General features: G+C 32.5%; 2 protein-coding genes across 2 annotated transcripts in view; both read left to right on the top strand.

Annotated features, from left to right (window-relative positions):
* The first annotated feature begins 921 nt into the window (after positions 1–921).
* Positions 922–10,327, top strand: LOC132736331 (multidrug resistance-associated protein 1-like). Its single transcript, XM_060723441.1, has 8 exons — positions 922–1,067; positions 3,309–3,485; positions 3,980–4,114; positions 5,846–5,974; positions 6,623–6,742; positions 7,758–7,819; positions 9,491–9,628; positions 10,162–10,327. The coding sequence occupies exons 1-8, from the start codon at positions 996–998 to the stop codon at positions 10,325–10,327; spliced, it is 999 nt and encodes a 332-aa protein (XP_060579424.1). The 5' UTR covers positions 922–995.
* A 473-nt stretch (positions 10,328–10,800) lies between these two features.
* Positions 10,801–27,934, top strand: part of LOC132736334 (ATP-binding cassette sub-family C member 3-like) — a 29,683-nt gene continuing 12,549 nt past the window's right edge. Inside the window, exons 1-13 of the mRNA XM_060723445.1 lie at positions 10,801–10,955; positions 12,130–12,313; positions 18,877–19,045; positions 20,144–20,295; positions 21,034–21,171; positions 22,463–22,609; positions 23,924–24,008; positions 24,368–24,437; positions 25,025–25,151; positions 25,588–25,764; positions 26,297–26,464; positions 26,825–27,005; positions 27,644–27,743. Of these exons, the coding sequence (XP_060579428.1) occupies positions 10,909–10,955; positions 12,130–12,313; positions 18,877–19,045; positions 20,144–20,295; positions 21,034–21,171; positions 22,463–22,609; positions 23,924–24,008; positions 24,368–24,437; positions 25,025–25,151; positions 25,588–25,764; positions 26,297–26,464; positions 26,825–27,005; positions 27,644–27,743 (1,745 nt within the window). The 5' untranslated portion in view covers positions 10,801–10,908. The remainder of the gene's footprint in view (positions 10,956–12,129; positions 12,314–18,876; positions 19,046–20,143; positions 20,296–21,033; positions 21,172–22,462; positions 22,610–23,923; positions 24,009–24,367; positions 24,438–25,024; positions 25,152–25,587; positions 25,765–26,296; positions 26,465–26,824; positions 27,006–27,643; positions 27,744–27,934) is intronic.

Raw genomic sequence — 27,934 nt, 5'->3', positions numbered from 1 at the left:
TGACAAAGGGGTACGATTCATTGAATGTTCACAAAATATGTGTTTGGTGGTAGAAAACATTTATCCTAAGTCAGAAATGAATTCTAAGTCCATTCCCATTACACTAAGACAAGGGTCTAATAACTTCATAAGAAAGTGTCTATGCCCAAACAGGGTTTACGCCTTGCAGATTTTTAAACGATACAGCATAAATAAAAAGGAATTATGCAATATGTACTCGAATAATTTATCTATCGAACCAAGGTAAATCTTTTCTTATCTCTCTTATACTAACGAGTACAAAGTAACAAAAACTTTTCACGCTCCTTAATACCCAATCCTCGTCGACTCTCCCTTCTTTGTAGGGCCGCTCCCCTCGGCTTTAGTCAGGACACCGGTAATTAATTCCATACAAGCTAAGTCGTGCCGCCTTAAACGTAACTCATAGCTGTAGAAAACATGCGAACTTGCCGTCTTACACGTAGCATTGGTTCTTCAATCATCTGCCGATGCATTGTGTCTTCTCAACGTTGTACACGTACCGAGGGGAGAGAAGTACCAGAGAATCATGACGGACCTAATTATTTATACCGACGAACACACCGGCGTTAGGAGTTATGAGTATGAATATTATTCGATAATATTATAAAATATTATAGAATGCATATATAATATCTTAACATAGGTTGTTATTATTAAGTTTGTATATGTACATATTTATGACCATGCGTTGTTGATTAGTACCCGAGTCACGTCGAGATTCTACGGAGGCATACTTTAGCTGGATGCGGAATAAAGAAATTTCGCAAATGTGAACTTCGCCTTACTTTTACAACAAGTTTGTTTCCTTGTATACCTGAATCGGATCTGATTTTTAGACTATTGAATAAAAAAAATACGAGCATGTACTAAAGTAGTTAAAATAATCAGTAAAAATAATCAAGAGGTTAAAACTATATATATTATATAACGTTATTTTGTGTATAAATTAGTGGATTAAATTATTAAATGAATAAATGAATATGGAACTTAACAACAGTGAGGCTAGAGATATACTGTATCATTTTTGTGGTGATGTACCATTCTGGGTAAGTTCAAAGTTGACTAACCCCTTTTCTTCTTCTTTATGATGATGATGGTGATCATTATTATTTCCTTCTTCAGCATTGTCTTCTCTTCTTTTTCTTCTTTTTTTTATCCCATTTTTCTTCTTCATTTTTCCCTTCTATTTCTGCTTCATCATTATCTCCTCTTTCTTCATCATTTTTTCTTCTTCTTCTGTTCTCCCTTTGTCCTTTACCATTATCTTCTCCATTTCCTTTTTCTTCATCATTTTCTTCATTTTTCCTTCTTTTTCTTCTGCATCATTATTTTCTACTTCTTTTCTTCATTTTCCTATTTCATTTTCTTCTTCATGATTATTTTCTCCTTTTTCTTCTTTTCGATCATTTTGCTTCCACATTTGTTCTCTTCTTTAATTTTTCTCCATCATTATCTTCTCCCCTACGTTTTTTCCATAGTTTTTTTTCTTCATTTTTTCTCTACCTTTTCTTCTTCGTCATTATCTTCTCCTTCATTTTTTCTACTTATTCTTCCCTATTTTTTACTTCATTTTTACTTCATGATCTTCTGCAGATTTTATCTCTTCTTTTTTTTCTTTATTGTTTCATTCTTCTTATTGAGTACTAGTGGGAAAAGCCTCTTTAGCAAACCGATACCACTAGTAAAGAGCAAATCGAACCTACAAGTCTATTTTCTAGCATTGGCGTTCGGCGCGTTGATTTGTCAATACCCACACCCCCCCCCCGCACAAGAGGGCCATGATGGCCCTGAAGTCGCTCACCTGTATATAGCCCCCCCCCCCGGAGCGGGGCCAGTTTAAAACCCCTGGGCTTTAATTTGAACAAACTTGGTAGACACCCATTAGAAGATGTTTCATGCTAAACATCTAAGGTCTAGCTCGTTAGGTTTTTTAAAAGAAGATTTTTTAAGTTTTTTCTTTACACATATATTTAAAAACAATGACACCCCTGGGGCAGGGCCAGTTTTGACCCCAGGGCTTTTATTTGAACAATCTTTCATTCTTTGTAGACACTTACTAGAAGATGTTTCATGCTTAATATCTAAACTCTAGCTATTAGGATTTTTCCAAGAAGATTTTTAAGTTTTTGCTATACACATATAAGGAAAATCAATGTCCCCCCGGGCAGGGCCAATTTTGACCACAAGGCTCTTATTTGAACAAACTTGGTAGACATCCATTGCTAAATATCGTAGCTCTAGCTCTTTGGGTTCTTTAAAAGAAGATTTTTAAGTTTTTACTATATGCATATAGGAAAATCAATGACCCCCTGGGGCGGGGCCAATTTTGACCTAAGGGCTTTTATTTGAACAAACTTGGTAGACACACACTAGAAGATGTTTCATGCTAAATATCTTAGCTCTAGCTCTTTGGGTTCTTTAAAAGAAGATTTTTAAGTTTTTACTATATGCATATAGGGAAAATCAATGACCCCCTAGGGCGGGGCCAATTTTGACCCCAGGGCTTTTATTTGAACAAACTTGGTAGACACCCATTAGAAGATGTTTCATGATAAACATCTTAGCTCTAGCTCTTTGGGTTCTTTAAAAGAAGATTTTAAGTTTTTACTTTATACATATAGGGAAAATCAATGACCCCCTGGGACGGGGCCAATTTTGACCCCAGGGGTTTTATTTGAACAAACTTGGTAGTCACTCACTAGAAGATGTTTCATGCCAAATATCTAAGCTTTAGCTCTTTGGGTTTTTTAGAAGAAGATATTTAAAGTTTTTTCTTTTGGTTGCCATGGCAACCAGAGTTCTTCATGGAATTAAATTCTTTGAACATTTTTCAAAGGTGACCACCAAAGGAACATTCCTGTGAAGTTTGGATGAAATTGGGTGAGTGGTTTATGAGGAGATGTCATTTAAAGTAAAAGTTTACGGACGACGGACGGACAGACGACGGCGGGAGACGGACGGATGGACGCCGGACGAAAAGCGATCACAAAAGCTCACCCTGTCACAAAGTGACAGGTGAGCTAAAAATTGATACTTTAATGATTATTTAGTATCAATTTTTCATTATTTGTGAGAAATGAAGAAATGAAGGAAATTGAATTAAAAGCATATACCAAATATTAAAACATGTTTCAAATGAACACATACTGCAGTTTACATGGTTTGGAGAGGTAGGAGGGTCCTAGAGTGGGTGAGGGGGGTAGTGACCACCTATTACTGCAGTTAAGACTGTATTGCTTACATTTGCACTGGAATTATTTTATTCCAAAGACGTTTTCTTCCTGCAGGATCGTTCAACACTAGACGTTGCTACTCCAGTATTTTCGTCATGTTTTCTAGACACAGTTCTCATATGGGGCCCGTGTGCCTTTCTGTGGATAATGTCTCCATTTTTCTTGATCTACATGTATCATGGGAAACGTCTGACGCCATTACCATTGTCAAAAATAAGCGTCTCAAAGGCTGTGAGTATTATATATCAAAATGATCTACCTTTGTTTGATTTGATATTTCCATGAAGTTTCTTGTTTGATTTGATCTTCTCGTAAAGTTTCTTGTTTGATTTGATATTCTCGCGTAAAGGTTGATTTGATTTTCTCGCGTAAAGTTATTTGTTTGATTTGATCTTCGCGTAAAGTTCCTTGTTTGATTTGATCTTCTCGTAAAGTTTCTTGTTTGATTTCATATTACTTCTCGTACGTACATACAGTTGTTGCGTTACAATATCCTAGTTGATTAATCTTATGGTTGTGATGTTAAATATAATGACCATTTCTGCTGTTAATGTGCTAACTTCAAAAAGTTCGATCTACCTTGTATTAAATCTACCCATACATAATAATAACATTTTTTTATTTCGTACAAAGATTTGTATCATGATTAAGATAATATATATTCGGATACGTTCATTTCTTATGATATGTACGGTAGTTTTATCTTTTTTGTTTATTATTTTCAGATATGCTCGTTTCTTATACTATGTACAGTAGTTCTACAGTTGATTTTTCAAGAACATGACGGGTATGCGTGTGACAGCGAAATATCTATCTCCGCTGCGTCGTATACAGCAACTGCTATAAAGTTTCTCACAGTCGTAAGTTGCCGTGGGTGTTGTTTTGGGAGGGACGATGTCGTAGGGGTGGGAGTGTTTGTATTGGAGGTGCTGTTTGTGGGGAGTGGGAAAGATGGGGCAGTTGTTTGTCTTTGTTGTTGTTATTGTTTCGTTTGGGTACTTTTTCTGATTGATTATAAAGGACCTTTATTATCATATGCAAGTCGCCATATTGTTACTTTCTGAAATAATGACGTCACTTTGAAGACACGCAAACACGTGACAAAAATATTCTTTAATTTTAAGTTCGAGTATATACCAAAACTGCGAAAAATTAGTCGAGGTATAACGATATCATTCTGCCGACTTAAGTTAAATTTAAGTTAAATTTATCAATTCATATACAAAAACACAACAGTCAAACATTTAAAAAATATATAGAAAATGAAGGCCTAAGCTATCTTAAACATATGACTTCTGGGCAACATACTTATACATGTTTTTTTTTGGTTCGATCCCCGGGAGATGCTTTGGTAGTTTAGCGCGGAGGAAGGTAGTCTAGTACTGGTGTAACTCTCCAGGAACGATGGTTAGGAAACTACCCGCCTATTTGACTGAAATACTGTTGGAAAAGGGCGTAAAATGAAACAAACAAACAAACAAACTGTTCTTCAAGGATTAAGATTATTTATGCTTTGCCCCACTTCAGCATAATAGCCGTGTGAACCATTCCATTACAAAAAAAAAGTAATTTTATGTTTATACGAAATAAAGGTACATGTATACCAGAGTATACATATCATGTTCATGTACATGCATTCGTATTATAATATTTGATAAGCTGTATAATTTATAATTTATCCAAAAGGACTGACTACTCTATGAATATTCATCCTCTGCTTTGTTATCTCAAAAATTCATAACACATAAAAGATTATAATATATTGTCATACATACGTACATACATTTGTACAAACTGTAGCTTAACTAAAAAAAGTCAATGACCTAAACCATTCGGCCAAAGAAGCCCCAACTAAAATGTAAAAAATATGGAGACGCTTTATAATACAGACGAATATTGTAGTTAATGTTAATTAATCAGCCAATTTGTAAGCCTTGAAAGAAAATTTAACAAGATTTTTTAGAATAGAAAAAGACAGAATTACTACAGAACGCCACCTAAAATGAAAATAAATGAAGGCCCTGTTTGAGCCTGACGGTAGTGGTCAGTGCAAACTACCGTCTAAGCCCCTTCAAGCACAGTTCAACATACGACAGACGGACGGTGAAAATTTGGCAAAACTAAAATATATTCAATTTTGATAGGGGACCGGATTGAAGTGCCTGCATGTCACACGACAAATCTAAAAAGCCGGCTACAGTATTCTAGTATAAATTCTCGAAACACTCAACTACATGACGAATAAGCATTTTTAAAATTTGTCGTTCTGCAATATTTTCATCAGCCTTTTAGCAAGCCTTGTAGCAATCATTCTAGCATACATTTTTGCAAACCCTTCTTTTATCTGCCTTTTTGGCAAGCCTTTTCATAAACCTTTTTACAAGCATAATTAAATGCCTTTTTACAAGCCTTTTAACGCCTGTATGCAATTCTTTGATAACATCTCCTTAAATATTTTCTCAAAACCTTCTTGTTCTTGTAAAATGAGTATTGCTCTACTGGGGGGCTCTTTTGCAAAAGTTGACCTGTATTTTTGAATCATTTTCGATTCAGCTATGCAGAAATTAATCTGTCTTTCTTATCAATTTCAGCTATGGACCGCATTTCTTCAGCAGATTCAAAGATATAGGGGCATAAAGACTTCTGGAGTACCATTTGTATTTTGGATGACATTGATTGGCTGTGAGACATTATCTCTTTATACGCATGCGCAAAGACAGGTAATGTGGCAGTTCTTTGTATTCATACGTTACTTGTTCTGACGAAATCCGTCTGTTTTCAGTTTGTTTTCCTGCAAAATTAACAGGGAAGGACTGAATATAAGAAGAATTTTCATTGGTCATTTTAAAATTACAAACTGAAATCGGTAAATCTCATTGGTCAGTCTAAAATAAAATGTAAAGGTAGATAGATGGATACTTTATTTCCTTCAATATACTAACATAAATGTACAGGAATGAGGATAGTTATTTAACTTTTAGATTGATTTATAAATGACTACAAAATTTATTAAGTCAGACGTAAAACAAGTAAATAGAAGTTTTCTTATTTTGAAAAATCATCAATATTTACATGCTATAATTTAAATTTAAATGTTTACAAAAAGGGTATTTTCTTTGCTACAATTGCATTGCTAACATTTTTATGTATTAAAAACTTAGAAATAAAATAACTTTGCATATTAACCAATATTACTTCGACCGAGTACTTTTTTGAACGATACTTCCTGTTAAAAATAAATCGTATTTTGATATCCCCCAAAATTATGATTTTATGTAAAAGTTAATTTAAGTGAATGACCCATTTTCCTACTAGTGAAATTAACAATCACCCTGGTCTTATCTATAAAAAAAACTTTGTAATTTCAGGGTACGTGCAGCGAGGACGTTGTGTTTTATATTTACTTTATTCTACTGGTCATACAGTTCGTTCTTCATTGTTTTCCAGAACTTTATTCTACACAGGGATACCACGAAATTGATGATGACGTAAGTTAATGTTGCGCATTCTAGCGGGTCAATATTTTATGCATTTTAGTGGGTCATTATTTCAGGTGAGCGGTAGCATAGTAGACTTTCAAGCATACCTGTTCCTCAATAGAGCTTAAATAAATATATTTTAACCATACCATTATTTCATTCATTTTAGTTGGTCAATTTATCATGCATTTTAGTTGGTCAATATTTTTATGCATTTTAGTAGGTCAGTTTTTCATGCATTTTAGTAGGCCAATTTTTCTTTCATTTTAGTGGGATATTTCTTTCATTTTTAATGGGCTGTATTTCATTCATTTTAGTGGGATGATATTTCATTCATTTTTAATGGGCTATATTTCATTCATTTTAGTGGGCTATATTTCATTCATTTTAGTGGGCTATATTTCATTCATTTTATTGAATCTATTTTTCAATTCTTATAAGTTGGTCAATATTTCATTCATATAAGTGGGTCAATATTTCACTCATATAAATGGGTGAATATTTTATTCATTTTAGTTGACCAATTGTTCTTTCAATTTGTGGGCCAATATATCATTTTCAGCGTTTAATATTTCTTGTTTAGGATAAAAAGGACAGTAGTTTCAAATTGAACAAAATAAGGAGATATTTGAACATTTGGCCATACCTTTAAACCGCCAATGAAGTTGAATAAAATTCCGTTCTCTTAACAATATTATCGTTTATAGTACTGTTCGATATATATTCTTTAATATGTTTTTTTCTTTTCTTTTTTTTCTATACAAATTTAAAATATTTTGATTTTTTCCATAGTTGTATGGTATGTTAAACGTTGCAAAATTCAATATCTAATATAGCGAGCTCAAAGAGCAGACACTTTCATATGTATCGCAAGTTACTTACAAAGTATAATGGTTTTGAAAATTTATATAGATATCATTCACATATAAAATGTAGCGAATAAGGCATTTTATACAAGGTCTTCTCAATCAAATAAATACTCGTTTTGTCAATTGTAACTTAAAAATAGTTTAATTGTTTTCAGAATTCTTGTCCGGATGAAAACGCTTCCGTTCTTGGCCAAATATGTTTTGAATGGCTGACACCGTAAGTTTTTCCGTACATGTTGTATTTTTTCATTACAAATTTTAGGTTTGGACCTTTGCGACTCAGTTGTTAAGGTCGTTGACTGTCATTTTCTTATCCCTCAATGCTTTGGTTTCGAATCCCGCTATGACTGTATGCATTTTTTCATATAATGATGTTACTGAGCTAGCTTATGGCCGGTCGGTAGTTTTTACTCGGGTGGCCGCCTATCACAGATATAATATACGGAGGGGTCAGTGAGGCCCTCCCCTCTCCAGTAGAACTAAACTTTACAATATGGCCTTTACATTGTTGAATGGGTCCAACCAAAAATGAATAAAACTATAGTTAAAATGCTATTCTTTTTTCATTAAATGCTCATTATGCAGGGGAAATGTATTAAATTTTGTTTTTAAAAAGCTTGTTATTTTTGTGTACTTTTATATTTTCTAAAAAGTTATTCATTGGCAAATTATCTGAACTATCTTGTCCTTATAAAATTATTTCAGGTAATAAGCATCTAACATGCTCTTAAATATTGATTTAAATGTTATAAAAATCATGTTAACATTTTCTAGACAAGTAAAAATTTTATTTGTTTCTGAGGTATAATGTGCCTTTAAGAAAACGTTATACAGTATTATCAAAATTAGTTATTCTACTATTCTGTGATGTTTAGTTTACAATACATTATAAGATAAATCCGGGGGTTGACTTTTCATATTTTTGTCACAAAGTCACGCACAGATTTACATCACAGTATGAATTATTTTACGATATTGACCTTAAAACCAATCTTGATTAAATTGAGGATACAATCTTGAAAAATCTGCATACATAGTACATAGAGGTCATAAATTACCGGAAACCTTCAATCCGTAAACCTTTGGTAGTTTAACCCTTTGTATGCTGGGGAATGTCGTCTGCTATTTTTTATTTCATTTTTTTTCAATTTATCAATTTTTTTCCTATTTTTCTTTTAGATTTATCAAATTTTCTTAATGTAAAACTGTTTTGTATCAGATACCTGGAATCTGGTCTGGTATGGTACAAAGCTCTTTGCAAAGGCTATATTGATTGCTATCAGCAGACTAAGCCCGATGACCTTATTGACCACAGACAGAATTTCTCATAGAGGCGAATTTTTGTAATTCACCAAAAAAATGTTTACTCTTAACCAGCTTAATTTATGTAACAAATTTACTATGTTTTAAGTGTCAATGTTTAAGGGATTTGAATAAAAAAATAAAAAATTTAAAAGCTTTTTTGTATTATGACCCGGGTAGACTGGGGCAAAATAGCCCGGACTAAATATCTAAATGACAAATGTTAAACCAAAAATGTTTAAAAGCAATTTTTACATATTTTAAAAGGGCCCCACTAACCCTCAAGAAATGCAAATCAAGGTTTTCGATTTTTCTTCTTATTACTTATGTTACTAGTTACTCTTTGGCCAAATGGATTAACTATCTTTTGCTCTTTTTCTCTTTGGCAATTGGTTTGATAATAGCAATTTCGTATTTTGTATCGAAGACAAAATACTACTTTGTACCTTTACTGCACATTATTGCATGTTCAGTGCTACTCTCTTTACTTGTTTAACATTTAAAATGCCCTTAAATCATTACTAAAACACATATTTGACTTTTTTCTGAAGAATATAATGAGGAATAATGTGCCTTTAACTTACAGGGTGGTCATAAAATGCTTTAAGAACCGGTTAAATCCAGCTGAATTTTGGAATCAGACTAGCAGATTAAAAGCGAATCATCTTGGGCCACTTTTGGAGAACGCGTGGAAGGACGAGATTCATAGATGTGAGAGGGAGCAGTAAGTGCTTGATATTTCATTTATGGGACCTCTGTTGCAAAGTGGTTAAGATTGTTGACCTTAAACAACCTGTCCCATGAAGTATTTTACTTTAGCATAAATTGTATAGTTAAACTGTGTTTTGATTAGTCAGTACTTATATCATGCTCGCACGATTCTTGTATGCTCATATGACATTTGTATGTTCACATGACACTTGTATATTTACATGATACTTGTATGCTCACATGACGCTTTTATGCTCACGTTATATTTGTATACTCACATGCGGGCATATGCTCACATGATAATTGTATGCTCACGTGAGGATAATACGCTCACATGACGCGTGTTTGCTAATATGACACTTATATGCTTATGTGACACGTATGCTCCTATGACACTTGTATGCTGACATGATTATTGTATGCTCACATGATGATTGTATGCTCACATGATGATTATATGCTCTCATGACACTAATATGGTCATGTGACACGTATGCTCACATGACACTTGTATGATCTTGTGATTTTGTTGTTTTTTTTCTGTAGAAAATTGTTGTACAAGGGAGGTGCATTAAACAAGTATGGTACTCAAAGATCGAATGGTGGCCGGAAATACGCGAATGGAGTGATAACGGAAGAAACACCGTTGATTGAAAGTGGGCAGTTTAATAAGGGAAGGGGTAACAGTGAGCTAGGTAAAAATATTAGCTAGTTTTAAATATAACTAACTGTCTTGTGACTAAGTTGGAGAGTAGCTTTGTATATGTATTAACAAGAATCTTTAATTTTTCTGACCCGCGCGTTTTTTAAAAAAATTTCTTAACCCGCTGAATATGTGAAATGGCCCTGCTTTGAATTTGAAAGAGTCCATTTAAAAAATAAGGGATGTCAATATCAAAATACAAACACTTCTGAATGCTTCTTCAAATTCGTTTCACTTCCGGTTCCATTAGGTTAAGTACCAACAAATATTTTATTGTGTTTTAGTTTGGTTTTGTTGGCTCGTTCCTTCGTTGCATCAGCTTTGGGACAACTCAATTATAATAATTTTTGAAGAAGATTTTATCAATATAAATTGAGTATATGATATATCACACTATTGCAACAATCTGTCAAGTAATTTGTCATATTTACTCTCATACTCTTTATACAAAATTTAAAATTTTACCATAAATAAATATTATTAATAATCATCTTAACACTTATATTTCAGAATGCATCATTATCAAACCAAATCTATACAAAGCAATATTCCGGACATTTATTTGGGGCTGGAGTGAGGCGACAGGATATATGGCCGTGGCAGAGGTCCTTTTCTTAACGCAGCCGATATTTTTAAGGTGAGAAACCGATATCATTCTATGATTTTAGCTGAGCGATAATTTTAAGATTATCGTAGCGATCGTGTGCCTTGTCGCAGCGTTAATGTAGATTATCGAAGCCATATTGTAGATAATAAAAGCGATTCTGTGCATTATCGTAGCGATGATATAGATTATGGTACAACATGTAGTTTTTATAGGTTATCGCAGCGATTTTGTTGATTATCGCATATATTGTGTGAGTTGTCGTAGCGATAATGTAAATTATTTTAGCGATAATGTCGATAGTCGTATCGATAATGTAGATTATATCGTAGCGTAGGTTATGTAGTTTATTTGATTTAAACGATATTTAGATAATTAAAAAAATTCAGCCATGATATGATATGAGAAAAGTGCATCATTGAGATATCTCATAGAGCTTTTGGTAAAAAGTGTGTACATTTGAAACTTGTGTCCTTTTAAAATTTTTCTATGTTCCCCAACAAAGTAAACTAATTAAAAAACCCTTCGATGAAATTTGGGTAATTTGTACCATTTTGCTGGGGAAATAGTTCTCTCTTTTAAAGGGTTTCTTTTTTTTTTATCATGGGTTTTTTTGGGTTGGTGATTAAAGTTAATTTTCATTGTATTTAAAGAACCTTAAAACTTTAAAACCAAAATTTCAAAAATTTAAAGAAATTCTTTTGTAAGGATTTTTTTTCCTTTTGGTTAATCTTGAACGTAAATGTTTTCTTTCAAATTTCTTTTAATTTCTTAAATTTTAAGGGCCCTGCCACTTTGGGCCCTACTTATTTGGCACGAACCCCCACCAAAAGTTTACCCAAAATTTGTTTTTAATTTTTTGAAATTTAAAGTGTGCCCGAAAAAGTTAAAATTTTTTAAAATTGACAAAAAAAGGTATACTTTTTACTAGAGTTCATACATAAAGCGGACAACTTTGTCACAATCTGTATATGATATTCATTTGGAAAGCATCTAGGTGACAGAGATATTGTGGTCATACGAACGCTTTTCTGCACCTTCATAATTCACGAAAAGTGACACAATATTCCGAAATGTACTAGATTTTATACTCGTTTATCAGAAACGTGACTGTGTCGTATTTATTTAAATTAGTGTGAGAAAATTATTGCATATAAAAATATATTCGTGTTTATGCATAATGATATATAAATAATTTTGTTTTCAGGTATATTATACAGATAATCGAAATAGAGGGACGGGTCGAGGCAGAATGGCAAGGATATTTGTATACCGCGTTGTTGTTCATAGTTTTATGTATAAACACGTTCATGTATCATATCTCCTTCCATCACATGCTTACTATAGGACTCAAGGTTAAAACAGCACTAATTTGCCTCATCTACAAAAAGGTAACGTCTTACAATAAATCAGTATACTCATATGAGCAGAAATAATTTAATTGATACGTTGCGGCCGTAAAAAGTCGCCCTTTTGGCTTTTCCTTTGCTCCTATTATTATCAGAAAAAACAACATTATGCTCACCAGAGCGTTAGTTCAGTCTTGTATTGCGACCGTAAAAGTCGTTTTTGTGTGTATTCTCTTTCTTCTATTATCCGAAAATATCACCTAATCACACTATATAGCGTTAGTCTAGTTGCGGCCGTAAAAGTCGCTGGTATTACTTCTTAAATGCTTAAATTATCGCCAAAATATCGTAATGTTCTGATATAAATAATGGATACAAAAATATTTTTCTAGTAAATCTGCATATTAGACAGGACTGATTTAAGAATTTGGCTCCCTGGAAGATGCTAGAGGCATATTGTAGTACACGTGGTATCTTGGTGTATTTTACCTACACGTAGTTAAGGTTTGCTGAATCCGATAAAGGTGGATACCAAATTGAGAAACTTGATCTTAACCTTGGAAATGGCCATTTAAAATCACCACTAAAATGGCCGCCAAATTTCTTTATCATAAATGGATGATATAGCAAATAAAACTTTTAAGGAATGGAAAAGCCTGAAATTTGTCACAAAGCATGTTCAGGTAAAAACAAATTAGACACCAAAACTTAATATTAAAACAAATAAATTCCAATATTGCCGAAAAATCCAAGATGGCGGACATTTTTTAGGCCAATATCATAGTAATATAGAAGTTATATTAAAGATAGTGGCATTTAGGCAGCGAACAGTCTTCCCTGTCCTATCTGCTAGATATATAGCTTTCATGTATTTTATCTGGCACTCATATAAAGTTTAAAGGCACCTTTGTCTGATTACTTTTGGTTGCTGGTGTTCGTTTGCTTATTATCGGTCGTTGGACGTCGTTTTCTTGCTGTGAGTTCTTCTGTTATTGGTCGTGATCTTCGTTCTCCTGTAATAGGTCCTTGTGTTAGTTATTTTGTTGTTAGATGTTCTGTTATCCGTCCACGTTTCTGTTGTCTTGTTGTCAGTTGTTCTGTTATCGGTTCTCGTCTTCTTTCTTCTGTAACTAGTCCTGGTCTCTCGTTTCTTGTTGTCAATTCTTCTGTCATCGGTTCCCGTCTCTATTTTTCTGTTATCAATCCTCGTCTCCGTTGTCTTGTTGTGAGTTCTTCTGTCATCGGTCCCTGTCCTGTTCTTCTGTTAGCGGTTCTCGACTCTATTCGCTTGTTGTGAGTACTTCTGTCATCGGTCCTTGTCCTGTTCTTCTGTTATCGGTCGACGTGTCTGTGCGTTTATTGTCAGTTCTGCTATTATCGGTCACTATATCTGTTCTTCTGTTATCGGTGCACGTGTCTGTTCGTTTATTGTCAGTTCTACTGTTATCGGTCCCTGTCTCTGTTCTTCTGTTATCGGTTTTCGTCTCTGTTCGCTTGTTGTCAGTTCTTGTCTCCGTTCTTCCTTCTGTTATCGGTCGTCGTCTTCGGTCTGTACTTTCGGTACTTGTTTCCTGATCCATTATGGTCTTCTCTTGTATCTATCTTTGACGTCATTCTGTGTCAATTTCCTGGTTTTGTCAGTCTTGTAGTCATTTATTCGTTCAGTGGAGAAGCGGGGGATCGAACTCACGACCCCTTGATTTGTAGGCAGACAGTGTTACCACTGCACCATAGCGCCCGCTCTGAATAATGACCATTTTTGAAAGTCCTTTATACATTAAATACTATTTCAATGGCTAACAAAGGGTGTAATACAATTATATTTTAACACCTCTACTATGTAGCCAACCCACGTGACTTTTATATATGGTCAAAGAAAATATTACTCGATTTATTACAAGTAATATTTTTATAGATAACTTTGCAGTTACTTTAAGATACCCTTGAAATTTATTGGAGGGTACCCGGAATTCTAATGTACATCAAATGATGTGATAAACGTCTTGTAGAATTTTCTCAAAACCGTGACTGAATTCCAAAATTTTCAAGAGCTGCCATTGTATAGCAAGCACACGTAGCAATCTCCCGGTTTCAGTCATTTTATGACTTGATGTAAATATGGTGTTGTTATTGTTGTTGTTGTTGTTGTTGTTGTTGTTGTTTTTGACTTAAACTTTAAATTTAAAATTAAATCGCCAATTATTTTTAAACAAGATAGTAAACATTTGTTGTTTTCTGTATTTTTGTTGAGAATGTGATAAAGTACACACTCCTAAGTTTAAGATGACTTTTTAATATTATCGATTATCCATCGTATACTTTAATGCAGTTATAATATAATCAAAAAAAAAGAATTATGCAGATATTATTTTCGGCAGAAAACAGCAAATACAAACAAAACAACACATGCAGCAGACATGTGTAATGTTCACAAGGTGCTGAAAAACGGCTCTTTATTAATTTCAATATTTCAGCAAGTGACACATTTTATAAAAGAATGAGACAGAAATGTTGTTGTAACCATTTAAAAAGTAGTATTTGTAAATTTGTAAGTTGGATATTTTTTACCTAGTTTGCTCAACATTCAATTAATACATTTTTATATATAAACCTGAGGTACAGAAAATAGATAGAAAACAACTTTCATAGTTTGAGATAGAGCCATAACGTCGTAGATATTTGGGTTACAAAAGGGGTTTTTGATCCGGATAATGTTTTAAGTAGGCTAAACATAATACAAGCTTATATGCTTAAAATTTTGTACTGCCTTAATTCAATTTTTTTAAAATACGTGCAATTATGTAATTATTATGTTTTTAGTTAGTTTCTAGAGAAAAGGCTTCACAAAGGTGCTATCTTTTATTCTATAGATACATTTTATAATGTGTCACATGTCGCCTTTAAAAAGATTTTGTACTGATTTTGCGCATACTTAATCCCGCGTTTGCATGTTGCAACAATATTTTATTTGTTTGTATACAAAGCCTAATTGCTTATTTTGTATAGTCTTATTCTATTGACCTGTCAATTATGAATACATTACAGCACTCATTGAAGATTTCCATGATTTCGTTATTAAAGTTTACGAGAATTAATATGGAGTATATAGAGGATATTTGTTTGTTTGTGTGTAAGATGAAATTTTATTTCATCGAATGGGTTTTAAAAACAGTATTCCCACGAGTGGCGTAGCCACGAGCGAAACTACTGTTTTCAAAGTTCACGAAGTGAAATAAAATTACATCTGACACAACAAACAAACAAATTTTCTTTTTGTTTTATGCTTAAAAATAAGTTAAAACGAAATTTCCTTGACATGAACTTAAATATTAAAATCTGTTTTCCCCACTGGTAGCCTCTATTATGTACACATATAAGTCGAATTTCTCATAAAATACAAGAAGTCTTGGGCTGAAAATAAGTTCGACAATCAACGCTAAATGGCGATGATATAATTCATTTTATTAAAAAAATATGAATGATCGCTTATTTTAATAATAAAAACAAACAATTTTAGTAGGAGAAAAAGTCCATCCATCCATATTTCTGTTACTTACTGCTAATTTATATTAGATCTGGCTCTGTTAAATGTAAGCGGTGGCCATTTTTAAAAGTTGTGTATTTTACGGGAGGAAAGTAATTGTGTTTGATTCAGAGGGGTATCATTTGGATTTGTTAGTCATACACCTTTTTAAAAGAAAGAAAACTTATTTGAGTATTGTAACAGACAATAAATAGTTGTTGACAGATGTGTAAACATTTAAAAAGTGGCTAAAAAATTGGAAACTTGGAATTGTTGAAAGACTGTCTTACGAACGATGGGTTGTTTACTTATTCTTCGGGCTGATGGCTGTCATTGCTTTTCAAGTTTTCATAAAGCATACGGCAGTTATTGCTCGTAGGAAACTTAAATATGCCCAAATGTCATCAAGAGATGTTTTGCAGAAATGTATTTTTCAGACTGTAAAAATGAAACAAAAAATAAGAGACGATATTTGCTGATTGGTTATTTGGATGAATAGAAGTAAGTTTTCTTCCTTTTATTACTTTTGACATTTAAGTTATTTATCAATTTCAGCTTTGCTTTTCTCTAAACAGCCTCACATTGTCAGAATTGGTAGCAAAAATAAGATCGAGGTACCACATTGGGAAAGTCTTAAGAAAGTAGTTTCGTCATTGAAAAGTGTGAAGTTATATTTTGATAATTTTCACTGTGAAATTATCAAATATAATTTGAACGGATAAATCAGTAATCCTCTGAAATGCATAAAATAAAAAACTATAAAACTAATGTTAGTGAAAGTCATATCTGCTAAAAAGGTAAACGTTATCGTTACTTAGGCAGTAGCACAGCCGGTTAAGTGATTGACTGATGTGTGAGAGGTCTATGGTTCGATTCCTACAGTTGCCTTTTTAAGACCTACTGTTTTTTTGTTGTTTTTGTTTTTTTTTTTTTTGGGGGGGGGGTTTGGGGGGGGTGCAATAAATTTTAAAACACTTTTTGTCTCGGTTCGTGTTGTATTTATGGCATTGAAATGACATTTTTTTGACATTTCAAAATATTTTTTTTTTAATATTAATTTTAAACCATAAATACCATAATATGTGCAAAATATATGAAAACAAAATGAAAAACTTAAAAAAAACCATAGCTACAAATAATGTTGAAAATTACGGAAAATCTGAAGTGACATTTTCCACACTTTCTCCCCGTATTGAATTCGTTTTTACGAGATAATAAATCCCAATTAGAAATATTATTTCGTTTTAACGAAATATAAAATCTAAATAACGAAAAATTGATTCGTTATTACGAAATATTATTCGGTAATTGCGCAATATATTTATTTGTTATTACGAAATATTTATTCTTTGGTAATATTTATAAAGACGGATTTAAAACTAAGTTTATTGTTAAATATAAGTCAAGACAAAATATAAATTTAAAGTGATTTTTTTCAATCTAAGTCATATACCTAAACGCGATAGTAAAACAGTACTGTATATATCTGTTAATTGAGCCATTAGGTTTATAATCGTTATATTTGGTGGCCAATCTCATTAAAATCTGATCATATTGAATAATCATTTGATTTTGACACGAATAATTAATTGCATCATATTGTATCATAGTTTTAATGACCTATTTTAGTTTTTTTAAGCGGCCATTTTTAATTGACATTTTGAAGGTCAATGTCAATTTTATTTTCTTGGTATCCACACTCATCGTCTTCAGCATACCCATATTAGGTTAAAACACTCAAGATATTACTTGTAAACCCCGCTTATAACGAACTCATCGGGACATTCAATATCTGTTCCTTATATCCGGAGTTCCTTGTAAGTTCCTTGTAAGCATATAGAGAACTAGTTCCTTGTATCAGGAGTTTTTATAGCGAACATATTTACATACAACAAACTGATTGTTAACCATCATCCGCCATTTTGAAGAGCATTTGATCAAGAAAAATTAGTCATTTACCCGAGAGCGTACTTTTTGGAATTTGAAAATCCTTTGCTATTTCAGTTTTAATTTAACCCCCTTTCTCAATTTTCATAAAATATCATATTTTGTTTCTAAACTCAGTGCTTTTCTATTTCTTTCCATGATTTCGATTTTTCCTTCCATTTTATATTGAATATCTTCTATTATATTTTAAGGATTACTTTTACTCATGAAAGATATAGATTTCTTTTCATTTCAATCAAGCGTACTTTGTAGTTTTCAGTGGATTATGCTATTATGTACTGCTAAATATTTAAAATTAATAGATGTCTGGAAGCACATACAACAATAAACGGTATATTCGGCCGAGTGCCAGTAAAAACGAAAGTTGAAAATGCGGTAACTATTTACTTATAGCCGATATTTTGAAGTTCGTTATAAAAGTGTAATTTTCTGTACTTTTAACTAAATTGGGACTAAAAAATGAGTTCCTTATAAGCGATAATTCCTTATAATCGTGTTCGCTTTAACCGTACATAATCATTTTAAATAAAGAAGGGTAAAATTCGGGCCAAAATAAATTGTTCCTTATAACCGGAAGTTCGTTATAACCGTGTTCGCTTTAAGTGAAGTTTACTGTACTATAAAATGCCTCTAGCATTCATATTTTCTTAAAATCAGTCCTGTCTATATATAATTTTTTTATAAGTAATTGTTTGGTTACAATGGAAACCAAATTTGATGACAAGGTGTATAACATAATATAATTCTTTTGAACGGTTAATACTAAAAGTAATCTGTTATCTGTTGGTAAATATAAAATAAAAAAAACTATTTGTAAATAAAGTTTAAATATAACTTTAATTTTGCTAAAACAAGAATAGTCTTTTATTATTATTATCATTATTATTATTATTATCGTTATTATTATTATTATTATTATTTATTATTATTATTATTATTATTATTTTTATTATTATTATTATTATTATTATTATTATTATTATTATTATTATTATTATTATATTATTATGATTATAATTATTATTATTATATCATCATTATCATCATTATTATTATTATTATTATTATTATTATTATTATCATTATTATTATTATTATTATTATTATTATTATTATTATATTTATTGTGAACTAGGCCATAACGATGAACAGAAGCGGACTGAAGTCGACGACAGTTGGGGAGATTGTGAACTTGATGAGCGTCGACTGTCAGAGGATCCAAGACGCTTTCATGTTCTCTTTTTATATCGTCTGCATCTTCATTATACTTGTCATTGCTGTTGTACAGCTATGGGATCTCATGGGTGAGAAATTATAAATAAGATTTGTTTTTACTTTAAAGATATACTATGCTCAAATTTGATATAAGAAAATATTGATAATAACAGCTAAATAGTCTCTTTTTTGACTTCCACAATGTAGATAATGTTATATATAAAATTTTACACACTATAGGTGGTAACAGTATGAATATTCGGTGTCCTTAGAAAACTGGCAGTTTTTTAAGAAAAGACCAACTTAACTTGAGCTGTAATAGGGAATATATAGTTTATTGTTTTTTATTCAGGTTAGGCATATTTAGTAAGAATGATTTAAATTTCTGTGTAAAAAGATAGTTTGCTCAAGGATGAGCATAGTATATCTTTAAGGTTTGAATGTTAACCTGTAAATCTATTTGAATCAGAAAATGAGTATCCTTTGTCACCAATATAGAGCCAAACCAGCATGCACATTAGTTAATTGAAACAGATATGATTTGTTCGCGGATTACAGTACAAACAATTACTGGTACAGCAGTTACCGAGCTAAAAATCTAGTACTGGTACTGGTAATGGTACTGCATAACTTGACAAGTACTGGTACTGGTACTTAAGTATAACACTCTTAGTACTGATGCAGCTCTGTACAGGAGTATATGAATAACACGTTGTGAGTAACGGTAAACAAATCATCTCGAGAGTAATTTGTCAATATTTTTATTGATATATTTCGTAAATGTTTTATACAGTCAACAATTTATTAGATTTTAAATAATTTCACCTAAAACCATGAAATTTGATTTGTTTTACATAAATAAGCTGGGCCACATAAAACAGTAAGATACGCTTAAGATAATAAAGAAATATACTTTGAAATAAATTGAAAAATGTAATTGGTGTGCTGTTTTTGTCCGATTTGAGTGAAAAGCGTTGTAATGCTTTTCAATGTTTGGTCATTTTCACAATTCCAATAATTATTCCGGAAAAACAGAAAGAGCGAATGATCTGAAATTTTTGACACACGTAATTGGTATAGACCGACATCAAATGAAACAATAATCTCGAAAAATTATTCCAAGTCCCGACATGTTAAAAAAAAAACCTCAATAGAGTCCCTTAAACATGGGAAGTTTACCATTACAGGCGTGGCTAGTTTGGGCGGCCTTGCGGTTATCCTCGTTGTTTTACCAACTGTTGGAATGATAGCCACCCAACAATACAAATTACAAAAGGAACTCCTTCGTCTAAAAGGAAACAGAATAAAGATCTTAAATGAGGTTATAAGCGGAATAAAGGTATGGTATTAATTAAGATAATTTCTTCCTAAACTCAGACTAAGCTCTATAAATAGTAAATACGACTTCTATAAACGTTATGAAAGAACGTTGACATGATTTACGTATTATAAAAAAGCGCGCCAAAATAAGGACAATTTTTTTTTTTAATTTAAAATGGTAAGTATAACTTTTTTAAGCTGCGGTGTTCGTACGGCGTAGGGTTGCTATGAAGTTAAATATAATATACAAAATGAGAATAAAAATTAAAAATCACAATATATTCGTAATTGTACCTAAATAGCGAAAATTCTTTATAATATCTTGATAAATTAGTTATTAGTAGCGTCAACGAATATATTGATCAACCCTCGTAACCTTAAAAGGGAATACGAACCCAATTGAGTTGGTATAAAAACACATGTAAACAAATTTAAGGTAAATTCATTCTAAACCCGAAAAGCTCTTGCATTTCTTTTCAATCCTATGAATGTAGTTTGACGCTGTGCATTGCGTTTGGTTGATAAAAATAATTATTTAAGTAAGATTGTGTAGGTAGCTTTAAGCTTACAGAAACATTTCTGATAATTTCCTGACACCAATCAGTACTGAGTAATGAATGTAAAATTTCTTACTCAAGGGAACAACGATATGCCGATGACGGATTAAAAATAAATGCATTGCTTTTGGAATAGGATATTCAAAAATAATATGATATTTCTGTCTATTCTAAAACATGACATGTTTTGTGTTTTATAGGTACTTAAAATGTATGCCTGGGAACCTTCATTTATGAAAAGAATTCAGGCAATACGGCAGTCGGAAATCAACTGTTTGTGGAAGTACGCCCTCTACACAGCTACAACAATAGTGTTTGCCGTACATAGTCCTTTTATGGTAAGCAGTATATTTTTTTGGTCGTAGGCTGTGTGTTAACATTTTGACTTCCGGTAATCTAGCGGACTATTCGCCGTCCATTTCTCGGTATTTTCCGGATAGATTATTCTTGTGCTAAAATATAATTTATGGCACATAATTTTATTTTTCATTTTGTAATTTTCAACGAACAAGCATTGCGAGTCAATGTCATCTTAGTGTTAGGACTTTTTACCATTCTGATAATAAAACTAATTGCATATCTTACCAATGCTCCTCGTGTAACCATTGTTTACAGAGTAAGGCATTCGTTGCAATTTGATATCTACAGTAATTAGAAATTTATTTAATATGCTGCCAAAATTATTTTATACACATTGTTTACATAGGAAAACTTACAAGCTTTCATAGAATCCTGGCCAATCCTTACATGCTGCAAATAACTGTATTCAATGCTATGGTTATTCATAAAATATATTTTAATCAACTAGTAGAATAAAGTTTGTTAGCCGCAACATTTATTTTATACTTACAAATGAAATATTTAGAAATATTGTTGAAATAAAATGTGTTTTTTTCATTTCCGTATTTTCACTGTAAAAAATAGTTTTCACTGCAGAAAAACATATTTTCCGAATTTTCACTGGTAACTTGCCGGACTACATTCTTCTTAATTCGCCCATTACACAAAATTAAAGAAGAAATCTTAAGAATTGTTATGCCAATATAATAAACAGTAAATTCAAGTTCTTTTCTATACATACAGGATTTATTTTCATCTTGTGATATGAAAATTACCATTTTTCACTTGTACCTTCGCCACTCGTGAAATATTTATTTTCATACCACTCGATGAAAATAAATACTGTAATGATAGAAAAAAACTTGAATATCCTCTATTTATCTAAATTTTTTTGATAGATATTGATATAAAAAATATTTTTTACAATCAATCTTTATCACACACCCGTGCGGATTTTGCGATTGCACGGCCTTGCATATATTTTGACGTGACGTCATTAGCGTTATACAAACATAGTGTAAAGACGCGCTAAATGTTAGCGTTATACTATACTAATGACTCTTATTTCACTTTAAACGGTCTTTATTTTGGGTAAGTGATAAATAGAATATTAAATTCGTGTAAGTTCAATACTGAATTTATTGCACTCGTTGAATAAAATAATATAATTTTATTCAACTCGTGCAATAAATTCAGTATTTAACTTACACTCATTCAATATCCTTTATATATTTTATATATAACTTTTCATGAAAATTAATGATCGATACTTCTTTACATAATTTACAGATAAATTTCACGCTGATCTTAATTTACGTTCTGACGTCACCGACGCATTCACTCGGAGCGGAGGAAACGTTCACAGCGTTGTCTATTATCAACATTTTAAGATATCCAATAGCACTCTGTCCTTTTCTGGTGAACGGATCAGTGCAGGTAATGCGACGTTTTCAAAGTTTTTATTTCTAATTTGCCTTTTAATAGATATGCCATTGCTGTTTTGACGATTTGGGGGTTTGCGTCAAACTCCGCGCACCTGTTACGCTACGGCCACTAATCCAGTAAGGGGAGTTCACTGCAGGGAGATTACTGATTACGTGACTTTTCTTATGCATTGACCTCACGAGAGGTTAACTTAAATTTCTTTATTACCTTGTTTGTTCACGAATTTTAATCATTTCCAGGCTACAAATTTTCCGAGGGTATAATTTTCAAAACAAAAAAGAATACCATACTTTGGGTATGAAAGAATCTACGGTTATTGAAAATTATACTTAGAACTATTTTATATAGAAAACAATAGAAAACTATTCGTTTAAAAAGAAATGCACCATCGTAATTCAGGAATGTTTCATTGTAATTTAAATCAACAATTGTTATAATGTTCAAATCTGAAATATTTGTTTTATTTTTTGTTATTAATTAAAAAAAATAAAATGTCAAAAAACAACAATTTTTCACCTAATTTCGGTGTTAGGGCATGTGTTAACATGGAAACTCTAGTTTTTGTGTAATTCCAAGATTTTTCATCATTTTTTGTTAACCTTTTCCCTTATATAAGCGTGTTTCGACGGCTTTTTGCCCCCACCCCCCTTTTTTTAAGGCCTCAAACAGTGAAAAAATGCCCTATTTAAGCCCCAAACACTGTTTATCGTTTGAGAAATGTTGTTAAAAAAGTGACCACTTTTTCGGCGCCGTCCCCCATCCAAATATTACATCAGGGGGTTGCCAGAAGGGGGATGTGCCCCCTTCTGTTTGGGGGGTTTGTAGGGGGGCGGAGTCCCCCTCATCTCCAAGAAAATTTTGGACATGTGACAGGCTAAAAATGGCCTCAGGTCGATCTTAGGGTAGCTAGTAACCGACGCTGAAAAGCCTTTTACTCTATCTCAATTCATTGAGAAGTTGCAGCACTTTAAAATCAGTTTTGATGGAAAAAAACAATGCAAAATAGTGATTTTTGGCAATTTTGAGACGTCCCCCCGTTGCCATGGTAACAGGAAATTTACCATTGAGCATGCTGTTACAGAGGCTATGGTGTAGTCAACATTTGTGCCAAGTTTCATTAGTATTGAAGCATTTTTCATACTTTCATAGCAGTTTGAACTTGTTACAGGAGGCTTTTCAGTGAAAATGGCCATTTTTCGCAATATGCTCATGGGGTAAAAGGTTAAATAATCTAATTGATATCCACTTTTATCTAAAATGACACAAAAAGGTTCACGGTATCTTACGTTACTTTTATGTTATTAGGGATTTGTTTCGGTTGGGAGAATACAAGCGTTTTTGTGGACGGAAGATGTTCGAACTGACAACGTCAATGTTGTCAAACAAGCGGGTAACGTTCTTTATCATGTATTTATGTCTTTGGACTTCAAATTTTAATTTTCAGTTTTTTTGTTTTTTTTATTTGAATTAAAATTTTTATTACCTATGAAATTTATTAATGTTCCAACGTTCCTTCCGACACATTTACCTTTCTTCATACTTCATGTTGAGCGCTTTCATTGAATGGCTAATATTTAGTTGTACCTTAAAGACACTGTGACTGTGTTTTTTTGTTGTTGTTTTTTGTTGTTGTTGTTTAATATTCACAATTTTTAACAATGTTCTTTTTAAACTTTCATCATGTTGGTATTTAGTAATAATAGATCTAGTATGATTAAGTTTAAATGAAAACTTGAGATTAATTTTCAGAATATCCAGTGTCAATAGAAAGTGGTGATTTTGCTTGGAATGCTGATGTTGAAACACCGATACTAACAAAGTAAGAAAAGATCAAATAATTGGCAAGGCTTTAAGTTTGCCAATCGAATCTGAAAAGAAATACTAGATGTCCGTAATCATCCACTTGTTTATTACGAGAAATATATTGCAATGTCTTAATTTAAAAAGGACTCCACTGAGGTATAAAAGCCTAAAAGCACCATATAAAGATTAGCTGAGGTTAACTTTAAAACAGAAAGTTATACAAAAGATAATTAAGAAATATACTCGGAAGTAAATTCAAAGTCGCATTATTGTGCTATTCTTAGCCCAAATTGCAACGCTTTCAATTTTGGGTCATTTTCAAAATTAGAATAATTCTTCTGGAAAAAACGGAGAGAGTGAATGGTCTGAAATTTTGCGGACAAGTTATTTGTCTAGAATTACATCATATGGAACATTTTTCTCAAAAAATTATTCCCTGTCCTTCGTACCAAAAGACCTCAGTGGAGTCCCTTTAACGCACGGGACTTGATAGTAATACAAATAAAAAAGCTATGAGTTTGTTTCTGTTTTAATTTGATATTGTAATGATGAAGTAAAATATAACATATAGAAGTTCATATTATTTCATGCTTTTTAATTAAGCATAACTCTGAAGGTTCGACCAGGTGAACTGATTGCTGTGGTTGGTCAAGTGGGAAGTGGCAAATCTTCGTTAATTTCGGCTTGTCTTGGGGAGATGGTCCGGATGAGTGGCAAAGTTACATTAAAGGTATATCGTTATTGAATAATTCACAAGTATGTTTGTATGTGTGTGTAAACGGAAAGTGTCATTGGTTGAACAGCATTCAAAACTGCTGTCAAGTCACTTTGTGCTAGGGATGCTTTGAACCAGACACATAAAAACTGTTATAAAGTAATTGTGCACGAGAAAAGCTTGACGTTAAATATTTGGCATGCGATATAATATTTAACAACCGAAGTAAATCTGTGTATCATAGTTATTTAACTTTCTAGTTAATTGTAATAACGGTCGGATCAATATAGTAAAAACTCAACTGTCCCACGGGCTTAGCATATCCCCCATTAGTGTGGCATCAGAGAAAAACCATCGTATTGACTCGAGGTAAGCACTTAAATCATTCCTTTCCTTAAGGGGTGGGGCTGACGTAACACTTGACTGCTACAATATAATTACAATTCTCCAGGGCAAAGTTGCTTATGTGCCACAAGAAGCATGGATTCAGAACATGACACTGCGTGATAATATTCTCTTTGGGAAGAAGTACCAGGAGAAGAAGTACCGGAAGGTCCTGGAATCGTGTGCGCTATTACCCGATTTGGAGATATTAGCGGGAGGGGATATGACGGAAATTGGCGAAAAGGTAAGTGAATGGCAAAAAAAATCAAAATGTAGTACAAAGTTCAACTAAAGCAAATAACAATTAAGATGTTTTTCCTAATACTTCATAGAAACAATATTACAAGATAATTTTTCTGATTCTTTGCTAGAAAAAAATTCAATTTTTTCTTTTCTAGAATAGAAATTCTACTAATTTCAGAAAAGGTTTCGTTTTTGATAAAAAGGCGTGATTAAGGGGAATATGGTACACAATTAATTTATAGTTTGAAGTTAAATTCTGGTTATAAAGTGTCGATTTCCTCCGAATAAGTACTTAAATTTGTAATGACAGACCGTTGTTTCTTGTTCCTAGATTTTGGAGATTTTTGTCGTCTTTTTGGTTGTTGTTGATGGTGATGGTGATGATGATGTTGTTGATGATGATGATGATGATGATGATGATGTTGATGATGTTGGTTATATTAATTTAATTTTCAAAACAAATCTTATTTTCTCTTTAACAAGAATGCTATTCATCATTTGGATTTTTTTCAAGGGTTTATACATAATTGCAGGGTATAAATATCAGCGGTGGGCAGAAACAGCGCGTCAGTCTAGCTAGATCAGTGTATAATAATGCGGATGTCTACTTCTTGGACGACCCTCTCAGCGCTGTAGATTCACATGTCGGCAAACATTTGTTCCAAAAGGTGATCGGAAATGACGGCTTATTGAAACACAAGGTGGGTCCATGAGGAAATTGATTCCGTATTAAGCTAAAAGATTTTACTTTGTATAGCTTTTCTTACCTATGATTTTGTTGAAAGATCAAATGTGACCAAAGGAATGTGAAAGCTCTACTAAAACGGACAACGGTGCCACACGCAAGCGATGGCCCGGTCACCGTCTATGACAAGGCCTTAAAAATGTGGTTCCTGGGCGTAGTAACCCAACAGAAATAACATTGCATCAATTTCTAAATAAAGGTGCATGTATTTTTTTTCAGTTTGTTGATGTTGTTGATACGTGCATTTACTTAGCTTCATAAATGATCTATACTGGATTTGATGTTGTATGTAGTTATACGGTGGTATAAATTTCAGACACGTATTCTGGTCACGCACGGAGTCCATTGGTTACCGATGGTTGACAGAATTGTTGTCCTTAACAACGGTGTTATATCAGAAATTGGTAGTTATGTCGAGTTGATTTCTCACGACGGAGACTTTGCCAGATTCCTCCATCAATATTTCCAGCAAGATGACGACGATGACGACCCGGAAAGTAATTCTTGTTTATATTATAAATTGTTATATTCTGTAAGCCATATGTATGGGATTTTTTTCTTCAAAACTTCTACATGTTTATGTCACTTTATATGACTTATAAGCAATGGCCTTAAATAGCTTTCAATAAGTTTTCGAAGGTGGCCTTTAATGGTATGCAACAAAGTTTTGACAAGGGCGTTTAATGTTTTTCTGTAACCATTTTTTTATCTTATTGTCTAGCATATCATTTAAGTCATCGTTTATTGTTGAATATGGTTATTTGTATGTCGTGATACATCAATTTATATTTCAAAGATATATAACATCAATATAATCGTTTGCAATTTGGATATCTAACACAGATCTACTTCGTATGAATCCGGCCAATTTCGTAATTTTTCGGATACAATATTTTATCTATAAAGCGTTCATTTGGCAAAATTTCGTGGCCTTTGTCTAAGTCGATTTGTTTTTAGGACACGGAAAAGGGCGCTATGTCGAATTTCCACGATTTGCACATAGTTTAATCATTCGGAACACCTCTCCTATTAGCCGAAGTCTTAACAGAAAGGGTCGAAAATTATTATTATTATTATTACTATTATTATTATTATTATTATTATTATTATTATTATTATTATTATTATTATTCAGTTCAGGAGATAAAGGAAACTATACGATCACATATAGACGAAGCAAAATCTGACGGTGGAATTACTTCAGAAGATGACGGTTTAACGGCAAGTGGCAGGACGTAAGTGAATACGTTCATTCTAACAACGTCAGTAAAATACGTGGTACGATAAGTCCGACATTACGTATCATCCTCAGTAACCCAGGCTATTTACCGTATACGGTGTCGGCCTTGTGAATTTTCGTATTCTTTGTTCTATAGTAAATCAGTCACATTTGAAGCTTAATTCTGGGTTCCACTGTTCTTGATGA

This window comes from Ruditapes philippinarum, unplaced genomic scaffold, assembly GCF_026571515.1.
Source record: "Ruditapes philippinarum isolate M1 unplaced genomic scaffold, ASM2657151v2 ctg2318_1_1_1_1, whole genome shotgun sequence".
In the NCBI taxonomy this organism is placed as follows: Eukaryota; Metazoa; Mollusca; class Bivalvia; order Venerida; family Veneridae; genus Ruditapes; species Ruditapes philippinarum.
The sequence above is the reverse complement of the archived record's forward strand: the minus strand, read 5'-3'. Positions and strand labels throughout refer to the sequence as shown.

Excerpts from the sequence above, each read along its gene's own strand:
- LOC132736331 (XM_060723441.1), top strand. The coding sequence starts at position 996 with ATGAATATGGAACTTAACAACAGTGAGGCTAGAGATATACTGTATCAT. Across the intron at positions 1,068-3,308 it reads GTGGTGATGTACCATTCTGG|GATCGTTCAACACTAGACGT; the intron begins GTAAGTTCAAAG and ends TTCTTCCTGCAG. Across the intron at positions 3,486-3,979 it reads AAATAAGCGTCTCAAAGGCT|ATATGCTCGTTTCTTATACT; the intron begins GTGAGTATTATA and ends TATTATTTTCAG.